This window comes from Lindgomyces ingoldianus, assembly GCF_010093535.1.
Source record: "Lindgomyces ingoldianus strain ATCC 200398 unplaced genomic scaffold BDR25scaffold_11, whole genome shotgun sequence".
Taxonomy (NCBI): domain Eukaryota; kingdom Fungi; phylum Ascomycota; class Dothideomycetes; order Pleosporales; family Lindgomycetaceae; genus Lindgomyces; species Lindgomyces ingoldianus.
The window spans coordinates 1,353,126-1,365,912 of NW_022985172.1; the positions used below are offsets into that span (position 1 = coordinate 1,353,126).

At 48.0% G+C, this 12,787-nt stretch overlaps 5 protein-coding genes across 5 annotated transcripts; 1 reads left to right on the plus strand and 4 right to left on the minus strand.

The window, feature by feature from the left end:
- Nucleotides 1–1,871: 1,871 nt before the first annotated feature.
- BDR25DRAFT_302723 (putative short-chain dehydrogenase) lies at nt 1,872–3,051 on the minus strand. Its single transcript, XM_033689858.1, has 3 exons — nt 2,691–3,051; nt 2,349–2,634; nt 1,872–2,281 (listed from the first exon to the last, which is right to left on the minus strand). The coding sequence occupies exons 1-3, from the start codon at nt 2,926–2,928 to the stop codon at nt 2,116–2,118; spliced, it is 690 nt and encodes a 229-aa protein (XP_033549441.1). The 5' UTR covers nt 2,929–3,051; the 3' UTR covers nt 1,872–2,115.
- A 231-nt stretch (nt 3,052–3,282) lies between these two features.
- BDR25DRAFT_259069 (NAD(P)-binding protein) lies at nt 3,283–4,379 on the minus strand. Its single transcript, XM_033686565.1, has one exon. The coding sequence runs from the start codon at nt 4,316–4,318 to the stop codon at nt 3,359–3,361; it is 960 nt and encodes a 319-aa protein (XP_033549442.1). The 5' UTR covers nt 4,319–4,379; the 3' UTR covers nt 3,283–3,358.
- Nucleotides 4,380–5,191: 812 nt separating this feature from the next.
- Nucleotides 5,192–6,651, minus strand: BDR25DRAFT_284148 (HET-domain-containing protein; the record flags this gene model as incomplete). The annotated part of the gene is made up of 4 exons (XM_033688101.1): nt 6,343–6,651; nt 6,132–6,294; nt 5,325–6,053; nt 5,192–5,267 (listed from the first exon to the last, which is right to left on the minus strand). Coding segments are annotated over exons 1-4 (1,047 nt in total), but the record flags the coding sequence as incomplete, so codon positions are not given.
- Nucleotides 6,652–7,161: 510 nt separating this feature from the next.
- On the plus strand, nt 7,162–8,451 carry BDR25DRAFT_259075 (uncharacterized protein). The gene is made up of 2 exons (XM_033686566.1): nt 7,162–7,703; nt 7,861–8,451. The coding sequence occupies exons 1-2, from the start codon at nt 7,321–7,323 to the stop codon at nt 8,087–8,089; spliced, it is 612 nt and encodes a 203-aa protein (XP_033549444.1). The 5' UTR covers nt 7,162–7,320; the 3' UTR covers nt 8,090–8,451.
- Nucleotides 8,278–9,542, minus strand: BDR25DRAFT_15762 (uncharacterized protein). Its single transcript, XM_033683984.1, has one exon. It carries the CDS (start codon nt 9,154–9,156, stop codon nt 8,506–8,508), a length of 651 nt encoding a protein of 216 aa, XP_033549445.1. The 5' UTR covers nt 9,157–9,542; the 3' UTR covers nt 8,278–8,505.
- Nucleotides 9,543–12,787: the final 3,245 nt, after the last annotated feature.

The following is a 12,787-nucleotide window of genomic DNA, read 5'->3' on the forward strand; positions in this document are numbered from 1 at the left end:
CATAATCTGGACAATTCCAAGCTCTTTACATGGAGTGCATTCATTGTCACGGTTCCATGGGCTTTGGGGCCTTTCAGGAGAATCTAAATCAGGGTCCTTTTCGCTAAGATCTTCATCATCGGCTATAATCCTTCTTCGTTTTGTTGAAACTTCGTCAGCCGAGCTAAGTCTTCTTTTCCTCGTGGTATTGAGATCTTCGTTCGAATCGTTTGGTGTAGGTTCCATCTGTGCAGAAATGTTAATTCGATTTGGGGATTTGAAAGGCGAAGAATTACGCGACGGGTAACCTTTTGAACCTGCCTTCAGAGGCTGTGCAATCCACGTGGTAACGCCCATTTTCAGCCTTCCAAGGCTAAGTTTCACCGGAGCTGCAACCCGTATTACAGCACTTTATCACATAACGTAGAACATGACCGGGATAACTTAATTGAAACCTCTTGCTGGAATTAGAGTGGATGCTAACTAGATACAAATTTTGGTACTCGAGGTATTGGTACTGAATATATATGCGTTCTCAGCAAGAAGACTCCCAAAGATTGTGAGCTTCTAATTTGTATAGGACGCGCAGACATGAAGAGTAGGATAAATCAGAAGGTCAACGAGTCAGTGAGGAAAGCGCTGGAAAGGGCAAGTTGGTTAGATGTCCCTTGGAGCCTCAAGGCTGAGTCAAGCATGTGTTAAATTGCTTGGCATGCATTTATCATGTGCAAAAATTAGGAATTTCTTACCATTCCTTAGATCTCGTTTTTCCTCTTACTATATTATACAAATGATTAAAATCTTGATAAAAATTTTAATATACTAATAAATTCTTCTTACATATTAACTACTAGTAAGTTAAAGCCTTAAGTTTATATAGAAATATTGCTTTTAGCTTATTTCTTTAGAGTAACAGGACAACAATAGGCCTAAAACAGAGGGTTACAGCAACCCTAGTCACCTAGACATGTTAAATTAACCTAGATAGCAACCCTCTAGTTAATTCTACGCAGGTAAGGGTATAGAGCCTGTTAAGCAAACGTAAAGAGACTGCTAGTAGTACTAAACTAAAGTTAGCACGTTGTAAGTTAATCTAATAGTAAGAGTAAAGTAAAAAAAGCTTACTATATTCTAGCGCCTACTAAGAGTAATCCTGATCTCTAGAAATTAGCAGTTTCTGCTTTAGCTTAGCAAGAAGATGTTTCTGTAGTTCTGTGAGAGGTATCGAGCAGGAAGCACGAGGCACAGGGAGGGAATGTAGGATAGAGGGTGTGTAGCAGAGCTACAAGAGAGAGAGTAAACCTTAGGGTCGGAGGCAGAGGTACGGAGGCTGAGGAGCCTATATACCCCGTGCCAAGCCTAGGGTACTCAGGGATTGGATAGCTGTAACATAACCGTGACAAGTTCCTACTTATTATAAGGACAGGACTCTGTACCACTCCGCTAATACAACTAAAAAGGTGCGAATAATCAACCAACAGTTAATTCTACGTACAGAATAGTATATATACCTGTCGCGTGCAAGGACTATCTCGGCCTTACCCTTATTACTAATTTTAGCAGGCCTTCTAAGCTTTATTGTAGGTAGCTTACAGACGTTGTTATAGACGTTAAGATTGTTCTTTATATTATAAACTATGTAGAGAGAGTAACTTTTATGATTAGTAATTACAATTCTAGACCATCTAAGTAGGAGAAACTAATAGATGTTTATATAAACGCAATTATTAAGCTCTTAGGTGCTTAGTTTAAGATACTAGAGTAGTTAGAGCTTGCTAGGAAGAATAGAGATGCTACAAGCGCAATACATTATAAATAAACGCGTCGTTACTCCTACAAAAATGTTAGTATAAGGGCTTTTTTATACAAACTAAAAGCTTTAATTTACCTAGGGCTAATCTAACTGTTATTTATTAATGTATTAGGGATTCTATTGAGATTCTAATCTCCTATACAATTTTAATAGAGGGAAAAAAATTCTGAGGAACGCTAAGAAATTTCCGAATTTTTGCCCATAATAGATGGCCTTGATTGCGGGGAGCTTTTATTGCCTCCGACAACACAAAGGTTCCTACATCTTCAAAGCATATATAAACAAACCTTGTGAGTTCATATATTGAAGGTTCCTACTAGATCTCACGGTTCCTTGAACTCAACATAGCCCTGGCCATCCACGAACGTGTAGTCCCACGGACCTTGCTCCTTCCCCTCAGCAAGCTCAACATATAGTTTTCCAGCAGCCGGGCCGCCGACTGGGATTGTCGGACTTCCATCAGCTTGGCGTTCATCGACGTAGTAAAACCTGTACTCTATTAACAAAGCCCTTCCTCCGACTGTCTAATTTCGGATTAAGTTGAGTAAAAACTTACTTGAAGCCCTGTTGCTTATATACGGTACTTGCATACCACACCATATGAGCTGCAGAAGCTTTCCCCATCCCGAATGTTAGCACAGAAGGCATCACGAAGACGTTTAGCTTATTGCCAGTCATGATGAACGTTCTTGATGCGGAGCTAGGAAGCTGTTTAAACCCTTTGACGGCCTCTTGAGCGGTAAAGAGAGGGGATATTGCATTGACAGCGAACTCTCGATTGACGTCTTCGAGAATGATCCCGTCCAGAGGGTCTTGGGGATCACGTGCTACTTGTTCCGCACCTAGGACACCTGTTAGGAAGTGTACAAGAGTCGTTTTAAAGAGAGTAGGGACAAACCATTGTACACCACGACAGAAGGGATACCAAATGCTTCTTTCACTTTGGCGAATGCTTTCTCGACGTCTGCGGTGTTTGCGAGGTCGAGCTTCAAACGAAGATACCCATCCTCGCCTATCCCATCTTGAAAGCTTCTCGCTGCAAGAGCGACCTTGTATCCTTTGGCAGCGAAAGAATTAGCAACGGAGAGTCCGATCTTAGGCCCAGCACCAAGAACGAAAAGCACGGGAGTTGACATGTTACAGACTTAGCCGATTCGGATCTTGCGAGAAAGTTGTGGGACTTCGCTGTTAAATACCACGGGCGAATCGTTTTTTCCATCCCAAGTTCCCGTTACACCATTTCGGATTCGGTCATTGCGAGGTACCGGTGGTGAGCGTGATACTCGCCGCTTAGAAATGCAATGGCTGCATATGTAATCACGGAAAGGTTTGGAAGCAAAACCCGGTGTATGGTGACTCGAAATTTTACTGATTGGCCAATGTGACGAGCGCGATTTGTAAGTTTGGGTTAATTACGTAGCACTTCATACATCAATTCCGCACTATATGTAAGATTGATAATGAGCCTTAGGCAGTGAAATATCTGTATGGTTTTTCCTCAGGAAAGAATCTCTTGTTAATTTACAATGTAAGTAATTCCTCATTCCGCACCCTATGCAGCCGGACTTAATCATGCAACTTTGCCTTCTCTTCACACCAAGTCCAAAACCTCTCACTCGCTCCCTTCCTGATAGCCTCATGGATATCTTCCCTTGGACTCCTCGCCACCCTTCCCCAGGGCCAAATAAAATCTCCACTCTTAACTTCCATACTAAATCCAGAGAAGAGGAGAGTGTAAGCTCCGTACTTCGGAGGATATAGCACCAGCCACTTCAGCAATGTCACAAGGAACCAGGACTGGTATCGATATGCCTTGGTGTCTAGATTCCCTGGGTTCTGCACGACGGAAACGATACCGTACGGCGACCACGCTTTCGCGGCTTCGACGGCTAGGAACCAGTTCCCAACTTTGCTGGCTGCATAATCGGTATTCGAATCCGTCGTCTGCGGCTCTTCAATAGATTTGAAGTTGAGGCCGCCCAGAACAGAATGAGTGTCAACCATGGCTGAACCGGACCAAATTACACGGACTGAACCTTCTGGGGCGGATTGGGCTGCATTACGGAGTTGAGGTAGGAGAAGTTGGGTGAAGAGGAGGGGAGCAACACAGTTGGTGCCAACATGGGCCTCGAGGTTCTGTGCTGTGGCGGTACCGTTTGGTGCGCCACCTATGGCGGCATTGTTCCAGAGGATATTTACTTTTGTTTCTTGTCGCGAGAATTCAGCTGCCGCGGATTTGACACTAGCTAAATCTGCTAGGTCTAGATGCAGGAACTTTAGAGTTGATGGTGTGACGGGCGCAGGATTAGAAGACCTAATTTTTGAGATAGAAGCAGCCATGTGATCTGCCGAGCGACCGGCCATATATATGGTTGCGCCCGTTTTATAGAGAGATTTGGTGAGTTCAAACCCGATGCCCTGATTAGCACCGGTGATTATGAACACTTTGCCACTTTGATCGAGCACATCTTCTTCGGTGAACGTGGCAGCTGGTGGGTACCATTGGGAAAAGACGCTTTTAAGCATAGTTGGCGTTAGTTTCGATGAAAGGGGGGTGATCAGCCGTGGCTTTGGAGGTTCCAAGCACCTGTTTTAAGTGCCAACAATGTCAGTTACAACAGATGAATATGCAGTTTCGTTCCCCCTCGCCCCACACGCCTGGGGTTGATTGGAATGAATCGGGGTGAGTAGTAAGCACTATCCATTCTTAAATTGGTTCACTCCACTAGCGTGGAGCTAGGGGTGACGGCGGATACCCATCAATGATAATGGCTGACTTTGAAACTCAGCTAGCTGAAAGCTCCACCATCAAATGCTTTTGCGGAGGAGAGAAATTCCGCAAGCACAGGTTCGTTATACAATCGTGTAAGTACAGGCGGGTGAATTCTTCAAGGTATTCTGGTCAGGAAGATGCCCAATAGAGAATGCTCCAATTCGACGAAAAACTTTATCTTCAATCTTTTCTAATACAAGTCCTAGAAAACGCATACTGGCGTCGGTTGTTTCTGTCCACTGTTTGCAGTAGAAGATTGGGGCACACCACGTATTCTTCCTGAGATTCGTGTCATCCAGATCGTCGAAAATGACGTCGTTCCAGACATCGTCTAGGAACGGAGCGGTTTCTTCGCGTACCAGCTTATCTTGGCCAGGGCTTTCAACACTTGGTGTCCTGGAAATCAGTGAAATGCAGTACGAATATCCCTGCGCTCTATCTACACCTCTACCAAGAGCTTCCCCTCTTGGATCCTTCGAAGCAATAATTGCTCTTGCGAGGGGTCCAGTCAAACGTAGTGACGGATAGCTGGCCGGTAGGTTCCCCCCAGGCCATATGCTGCTGTTTTCATTCACTTCCCAGTGAGAGATGAGAGGAGTCTCTTCAGTCCCTGAAGCCAACTCGGTCCATACAGGGCAATCCAAGGAAGCCCAACTCCACGAAGGAGCTCGCTGATTACTTGGGCGGACCATTTCCCACGTTCTCTTATCCAAGGCTGCTCTCGCCCAAAGGAGACAGTAAGGTAAATCGGCTTCCCACATCCCAACAAAGAACCTACCGCGGGATAGCCCCCTAGAGTTGAGAATGGAGACTAGCCCGGAGAGAGCTACTAGTTTATCTTTGCTAAACGTGAGCTCGCACTTACTGTAGTCTTGGATCAAGACAGACCATGCACCATCGTCCTCAGTGAAGTCAGTCTTCCAGAATCGGTTCCTTCTTTCATGGAAAGATCGTAGCACGCTCGGCACCTGCACCGGGTATGATTCAGTTGCTGTCAACGTACGGCATTCCCAGATGAGCTCCGATCCAGCAAAGTGTATCATCCGTGTTGCTAGCAGCCTTTCTTGCATGACCCATGCTCTCCGAAGCAGAGGTTGGTGAGAAAAGCCCTTGGCCCACTCCAAGTTGTTTTCTACAACTATGTATTCTCGGCCTGGCACTACTCCCCAAGATATCAGCCCCACCGAAGGATTACCACCCATTGAGCTAAAGAGACTACCATCGCTGTTGACGGCTGCAGTCGCCGCGATATTGATGATTGCCTGAGTGTAGATTATCCCCATCAAGCCAGATTCTCTATTCCAATCTTCCTCCGAATCCTGGCAAATACAAAGGGAGTCAATCCACAGATACCTAATACCAAGTTGCCAACATATTGCGATAGCATCTGAGAAGACTCTTGGAAGTGACTGGCGGGAAATCCCTTCTTTCAATTGAGCCATGTTGTGCATCAAAAGTTGGAGGGGCTGGGTTCCCCCCCAACGGTGGCTCAGAGTAGCATAAACTGGCAACGAACTTGGGAGGCTCTCGCCGTTAAAAATGACGAGTTTGGCTGGCTCAGTAGACCCAGGCTCGCCGATATCAATCAATCGATGTGGGATATACGGCCAGTCAAAAAGTGAACGGCATTCTGCATGATTCCCGAGGCAGTCTTGGTACCATTTTGTGAGGGTTTCCTGGGAGGTCGGGGAATTTGATACATTCGGATGGCGATGTTCTCTGGGGTTGTCTAACTCTGTCAGTTCAGATGTATTGACCCATAATAAGACTGATATACATGGTAGTAAAATAAAGACCATAGTGCGGAGGATCTCATCGTATCCAAGTACTCGAGAAACTTCAATCTGAAGCTCCATCTGACGACCTTGAAGGATTGCTTGCTGAAGGCTCACGCTTTGGTGGAGGATTTTGAAAGATGTGTTAACTTCGGCTCCAGTCCAATCTTCTTCCCCAAACCCAATGATGCATTCAAGCCAGATGGCCTTACATATGCGACAGTCGGCGGATGCAGATTGTTTAAGGCTGGAGAGGTGGGAGTGGTGAATGCCCTGGACTGAATGAGACCAATCCTCATCATCGAGACCCCATTTACTTTCGAAGATTTCAAGACAAATAGCACAGAACATTTCAGATGATATTTAGAATGATGACGCGGAACAAACTAGTGCGGAGTTGTTGGATGGGTGTTGAAGATTCCTTGCAGGAGTTTCGGATTGAACTAATCTACATTTGGACTCGCTCGGATACAATATTGAAATACCTAGCTCATGACTGCGTCCATCTCTCCATGTGCAGGTATTAACTTCTATCGAAATAACGTGCCCTTTGTGATTCTTAAAACACCGTTGAACCGCAGTGCTCCCCAAAGTCAGCCCCCAAGCAACATATCGATAATTTTGGGGCGTTCCCATGTCTGACCCACCAAATCCGCCTTGCAGCCTCTGGGCACAGCCCGAGGCAGCCTACGGATCCATCGGAGCCACCCCTCTCTATGCCATAACAAGAAAAGTGCGTAAGGCGTGACCCGCTATGCATGTGTTTCAAGTGCGGCACAGTACTTAGTTTGTGGCGCGCATCGGGGCCGTTTGGAGGACACCTGGTTTATAAGTGTTGGAGGAGCCGCGATTTCAGTTTTTAGTATTTTGTTATATCTACTACTATGTAAGAAAAATTTGCTAGTTCTACCAAGACCCTAAGGCATCCTACCACCGTTTTTCAACTGCAGAATACTTCCTTTGAGGGTCGAAAGCCCACCATGGCAGGCTCTGTCCTCAACATGAGAATTATCACAAAATCCATATCACACACCCTCCGCGCCATCTCTGTAGTTACATTCCCACCTGGATTCCTCTTCCTTCTGATCCAAGGGATCGCATCCGGGCGAGTCAACCCCGCCATCGGGATCCTCCCACTGTTCTGCTCTTCCGCCTTCTCCGCTTTCCTTTTGTACAACGAGAGAAAATGCGGGTGTCAGTCATCTGGCCTGACGGGCACACCAATTCACTTCGTTGCGGATTTCCTGTTGGGTATTGGGCTACTTGTCTGTCTGATTTTGGCCTGGGTATTTCTGCCACATTCATACGATGGAGGGATGGTTATGCTGGGGACGTATTGCACAAATTTCCTTGGCGTGAATTTGTAAGACTCTCAATCCCCTTTCTATTTGCCTTCAGGTTTAATTTCCTTCCCCTTTCCTTCCCCTTTCCGCCTTCCCTCATTCACCCTCCCCTCCCCTCCCCATTAGATTCTCTTCATACTCCCTGTTCCCGCTTTGTTCTTTACTGATTAGTCCTAGTCTCGTTCACTTCTACTTCACCGTGCGACAACTCTACGATGCCGTCACCCCTGGCGCGAACTACGTTACCTCGTGCCCGCATTGCAAATATGGACCGTCGTTTTTACCGACCGTTGGGAGAGGATCGCGGAAAGGATATGCACCGTTGCTGGATGGAGAGGGTCGGCCAATGGGGGATGGGCCGAATGAAGATGAACATGCGGATGGGATGAACACCTCTACTGTTTAAGGAGATACATCCATGTAGCCTTATTGCTTCCTGTCGGAACCCTTAGAATAGTGCCGGTTCCGAAACGCGAATAAAGTCAATTCCGGCTAGGACGATCTTACATAACCTGAGAATATTTGGAGCTTCTGTCCTCTCCTACAAGATCATAGTAGAGAGATAAATAGAAAGGCCTCTTTGGTCGTTCGAGCGGCTGAAATGCTGAAGGGCTATCACTATCGCCCCCTCAGAGTTCAGATCTCGGGGATGAAACCCAGGAGGAGAAGAATGAATCGTAAGGCATGACATTGCAGCACTGAAGCCGATATATAGTTCTCTATATAATGTCTATATGGCAAACCCCAAATAGATGCGCTCAAATCAATCATTTTACCCTCAACACTACTCTGTCGCTCGCCAATGAAGTCTACCCACACACTCTATACTGTGATATCTATTCTCTGCACACCCACACACCTCTCTGCCAACTCCCTCAACCCCTCTGCCATCCTGTCATCCTCGTGCTTCCTCTTAGCATTAACATCCCCAGCCCACTCCACATCCCTCCACTCTCTCGGATTCCGCTGCAACCGCAATTCCATCTCCTCACAATCCCTCTTAGTGTCCTGCGTCCACCACATCGGCAACAAGCCATTACGGCGTTCCGCCTCGTTCAAGAAATGCCGGAAAGTAGGAATCGGATTAACGCTATGGTGGTCATCTGCATCGTGGAGAGAACACCTGGGACGTACCATGCTACTGGCATTCCAGGATTCATTAGCGAGGAGTCGGTACGCGTCGATCAGGTGCTTATAGACGGTCATAGAATCCAGAGCATGGAGGTTGATTTTTACGATATCCGGAGATACTGGGCTAGGAAAGCCGCTTGGGCTGCTTGGACATGAGGGTTGGGGGGTGATGGTATACGGTGAGTGAGAATGATGCGGGGCTCGGGTGCAGCTAGCCTTGTGCGACTTCCAGTCCGCCCTTTGACAGGCTTTGGAGCAGTAATACACCGCTTGACATCGAGAGCAGCGGAGTAGAGGCGGACCGGTGGCGATAAGTGAAGAAAAGCCGCATGTCGCACACATCGGAGCTGTTGAATATCAGTGAGAGTACCCGTCGAGGAGTATTGAAAGTCGCAAAGACATAGGATGCAGATGCCTACCCTCACGAACGTCCCTTGCGCCTTCTCGAATCTCTGGAGAAGAATGGCAGGGATGTTGACCCTCTTCAACCTTGTCAATCTCCATCTCCGAACCATCTTCAACCTGCACTTCCCTCACCTCCTCCTTCCCACCCCTCGTAGCCATAGTTGCGAAAACATTGAGAAGAACGGAACGCGGGGGCATATCAGCCCAAAAATCAAATAATTATTTCACAACCACAACAACCACAAAACAAGAGTGGTGAACTTTCGCACAGTTTTGCAAAGAATACAAGGGGGGAGAAAAGGTTTTGAAGGTCCCCGCCCATCTGGCCGAAAATGTTGCCCAAGAAAAGCGGTGTGAGGTTTTGACAGCTGGGAAGCACGGATCGCACGCTAACCCAGGAACCCACGTAAGGCTGAAGTTTCACGGTTTCGCGAAGTCACATGTCTTTCAGCTCGGAAAAAACTCCCACGTGCGACATGTCCCGATCGAGCAAACAAATTTTGAAGGTTCCTGCCAAGATAGGTCGGTCGTTCCACATCACGAGAACACATCTCCAGGCGCACGCAAGGCATTCAACGCTGGCGCAGCATAGGCACACATGCAGACATCACAAGGTCTACCTGCCCCTCGTACCACGGCTCCATGTACCCGCATGAACACCCACGATGTTTGCCATGGAGGAGAGGCAAAGAATGCTGTGTTACTACGCGGTAGAAAGCGGTCAGTTTCGGGTGGAAAAGTAAGGAGAGCAGGCGGCAAAGTCAAACGCTTGAATGATCTCCTTGCTGCGGAGAAAGACAATGTGAGGTGTTGCGAATTGATCAGGAGATCGTGTGCGTGAGAACATATAAGTCACTGTTTGCTATGTCGCCGTGTAGCGTAGCATATACACACTTCGCAGCAAGGAATAAGTGGCTAGCCAAGTAGAGATCTCAACGCAGGTCTCTGGCAGGTCACGGAATTCATGATGTGAGACTTGTTGCCAAAAGCAGATTGGCGAATGGGATCTGAAAGTGTGGGGTCTTTCAACGGTTTGCTCCGATATACGAACGACTGTCGGAGCTGTGACTGCGAAATTCATGACAAAAAGTATTGAGCTCCGACAAAGCGTGACCTTTCGTCGGTGAAGCAAAAAAAATACTACTTGGCCTTGGATCCCTGATCCGGTGGCCGGTGAGAGAAATGAGGCTCAAATGGCCGCCTTATTTCCATCAATATCCTTGGTCTATCTTGGACGAGAATGGGCTTATTCAGTAGATCTGGTGATGACGCTGCAGCTGTTTGACTATCCGGACAGTAGCGTGAGCGCAACGGGGGAGAAGATGCAGCCGCAAGTGGGCGTGCAGATGGGAATGGCATGCTACCCCTATGATGCTGAGGCGAAGTGAGGGAATCGAGACTCTGGGCTCTGTAAGAGGGACGGAATTCGCACTCACACATCATCCGACGACAGCCGAAATAATCAAGGGCCAGGAGATTCTGGGTTGTATTAGCAGCGTGTGACCCATGAGCATTGCATTTAGGACAAGGCACTGATACCCATCAAGCGCAAACATTCAACAACCAAAGCAAAGAGAAGATCACCCAAATGCAGGTATAGGATGATTTGAGGAGGCCCAGTGCTCCAAGACAGGCATGAAGTGAATCAGAGATACAAAACCATAAATAGAGGGAAATCTGTATATCAGAGAGGGTTTGGTAATCCAGCGCTGGAGCCTAGTGATGGCTAATCAGAATTTAGTCAGCGGCGCAGAAGTGAATAATTGCCTTTCAATGGCCTTTCGAGTGACCGATGGGAAGTGAACGCGAAGCCTCTATCAGTTTTGCGGACGGAAGTAGTCCCGAGCGAAAGGTCCCGAGCGAAAGGTTTACGTATGCGTGGTTGATGTTCGAGGCCACGAGGCACATGTATCCTTTGGCTGGTATTCCCCGCTCTTGTTGGACAATGCCGTTTCCCGGATTGCCGGAAGATTTTCAAGGTGTCAGCGGGCCACATGTGCGAAATGCCTAGTATTTGGCCACAGATGTCATAATTCTGAGGATTCCAACTATCATGGTTCGTCCGGCTATGATCCACCAGGCAACTGAAACCTTGTGTAACGGAGGAGTGCTTTACGTATATTCCAGCGTCGGGAAATATGCCTCCACAAGTGTGGCCTCTTTAATGAGGTAATTAGTAAACCTCTTTATCTTGTGCTTGGAATGGGGTGCCTAACAATGGATGCTAAAGAAGGCAGACGTCAGCTAGTAACGCCCAAACCTTGGGCGATTGCAACAGTCCAGGTGAAGCGTTCGACAAGCAAAAGAAAAGCTAGAGAAACTTGCCCCTTCTAGATCTAGGGCATCGTAGTGGTGTGAGGGATCCGACTTCCGCACGCGAGCATCTGTTTAAGCAACTGTGACGTTGGTAGAGCCTCAGAGGCAGACCAGTTTTCCGCCAAGAGCGATGACTTCCCATCAGCTGCCAACTGGACATCCAAACTCCAGACCGACGACGGCTATCTGAGGTAACATGCGGGGCGGGCCGACTTGTGGCAGACCAGTCACACCTGCAGACATCCGACTTCATGGTTCGTTTGCTTTCGATACGAGAAGTTGCCTTGAGTCACCGATACCCGAAACGGAAAGAGTAAGACGCCGGAGAAAAGTGTGAGGATGAAGGTGTTAGTGATTTCCAAGACCAAAAGGTGCATTTCGGAATCTTGTGTATCAGAGCTGACGTTGCCATAGAATTTTTCATAACGAGGGCGGGGCCAAGTGCCACGATCAGCTCGGCAGGGTTTGTGAACTGTGCAGTTTGGCGGCGAAAAGACGCAAAAGACCCTATAGGGTGTGGCCGTGCTGCGGCAGGATTGTCGAATAGCAGCAGCGCATTTTCCGGTCAGACAAGAGGAGAATGGATTATATGGGACCACCAAGCGATTGAATGCACTCTTAATGCAGGTTACTGCAGCCCGCGGGAACAGGCTCGAGGATAGGGAATGAGTCGCCTACGATTGCTGTTGACAGTGTCTCCTCGACCCTCGCCGCCTTCAGATGTTGCGCGGCAACGTTTCGCGCAGAAGGGCGGTACGACCCTGGAAACAAGTGTTGTGCGACGTGAAATCATCAGCCGCCGGCCAAAGCAGCGACCGCAGCTGCTGTCGAGTAGATAGCGAAGAAGAGATGAATGTGCACACAATCAATCGTCGTGCAAGCGCGTTCCTTCCCCTAGCAGCCACGGCCGCCCGGGGGGGGGGTGAGGCTGTGCGCATTCCGTGTTGCGGTGAATGTCTGGGGAATGAAGCGCAACTGCGCAGGAGCAGTCCTGCGTGACGACTGTGCAAGAGGTGGGCTCTAGGCGCTAGTATGCAAAGGGAGTGGCTGAGAAGAATTGCGCCTTCTAGTTCGCAGGCATCACCGCACGCCATCAACGCCATCCTGGGGCGAAGTCGAATCACCACCCATCGACTCTAACAACTCCACCCTGGAATCCAGTGAGTCTTGTCTGTCCGGTTTCGCGACGGAGCAAACTGCAAACGCCCACTGTGCGTTGGTGCTATCGCCGGCTTTCAGGAGTCATCGCGGC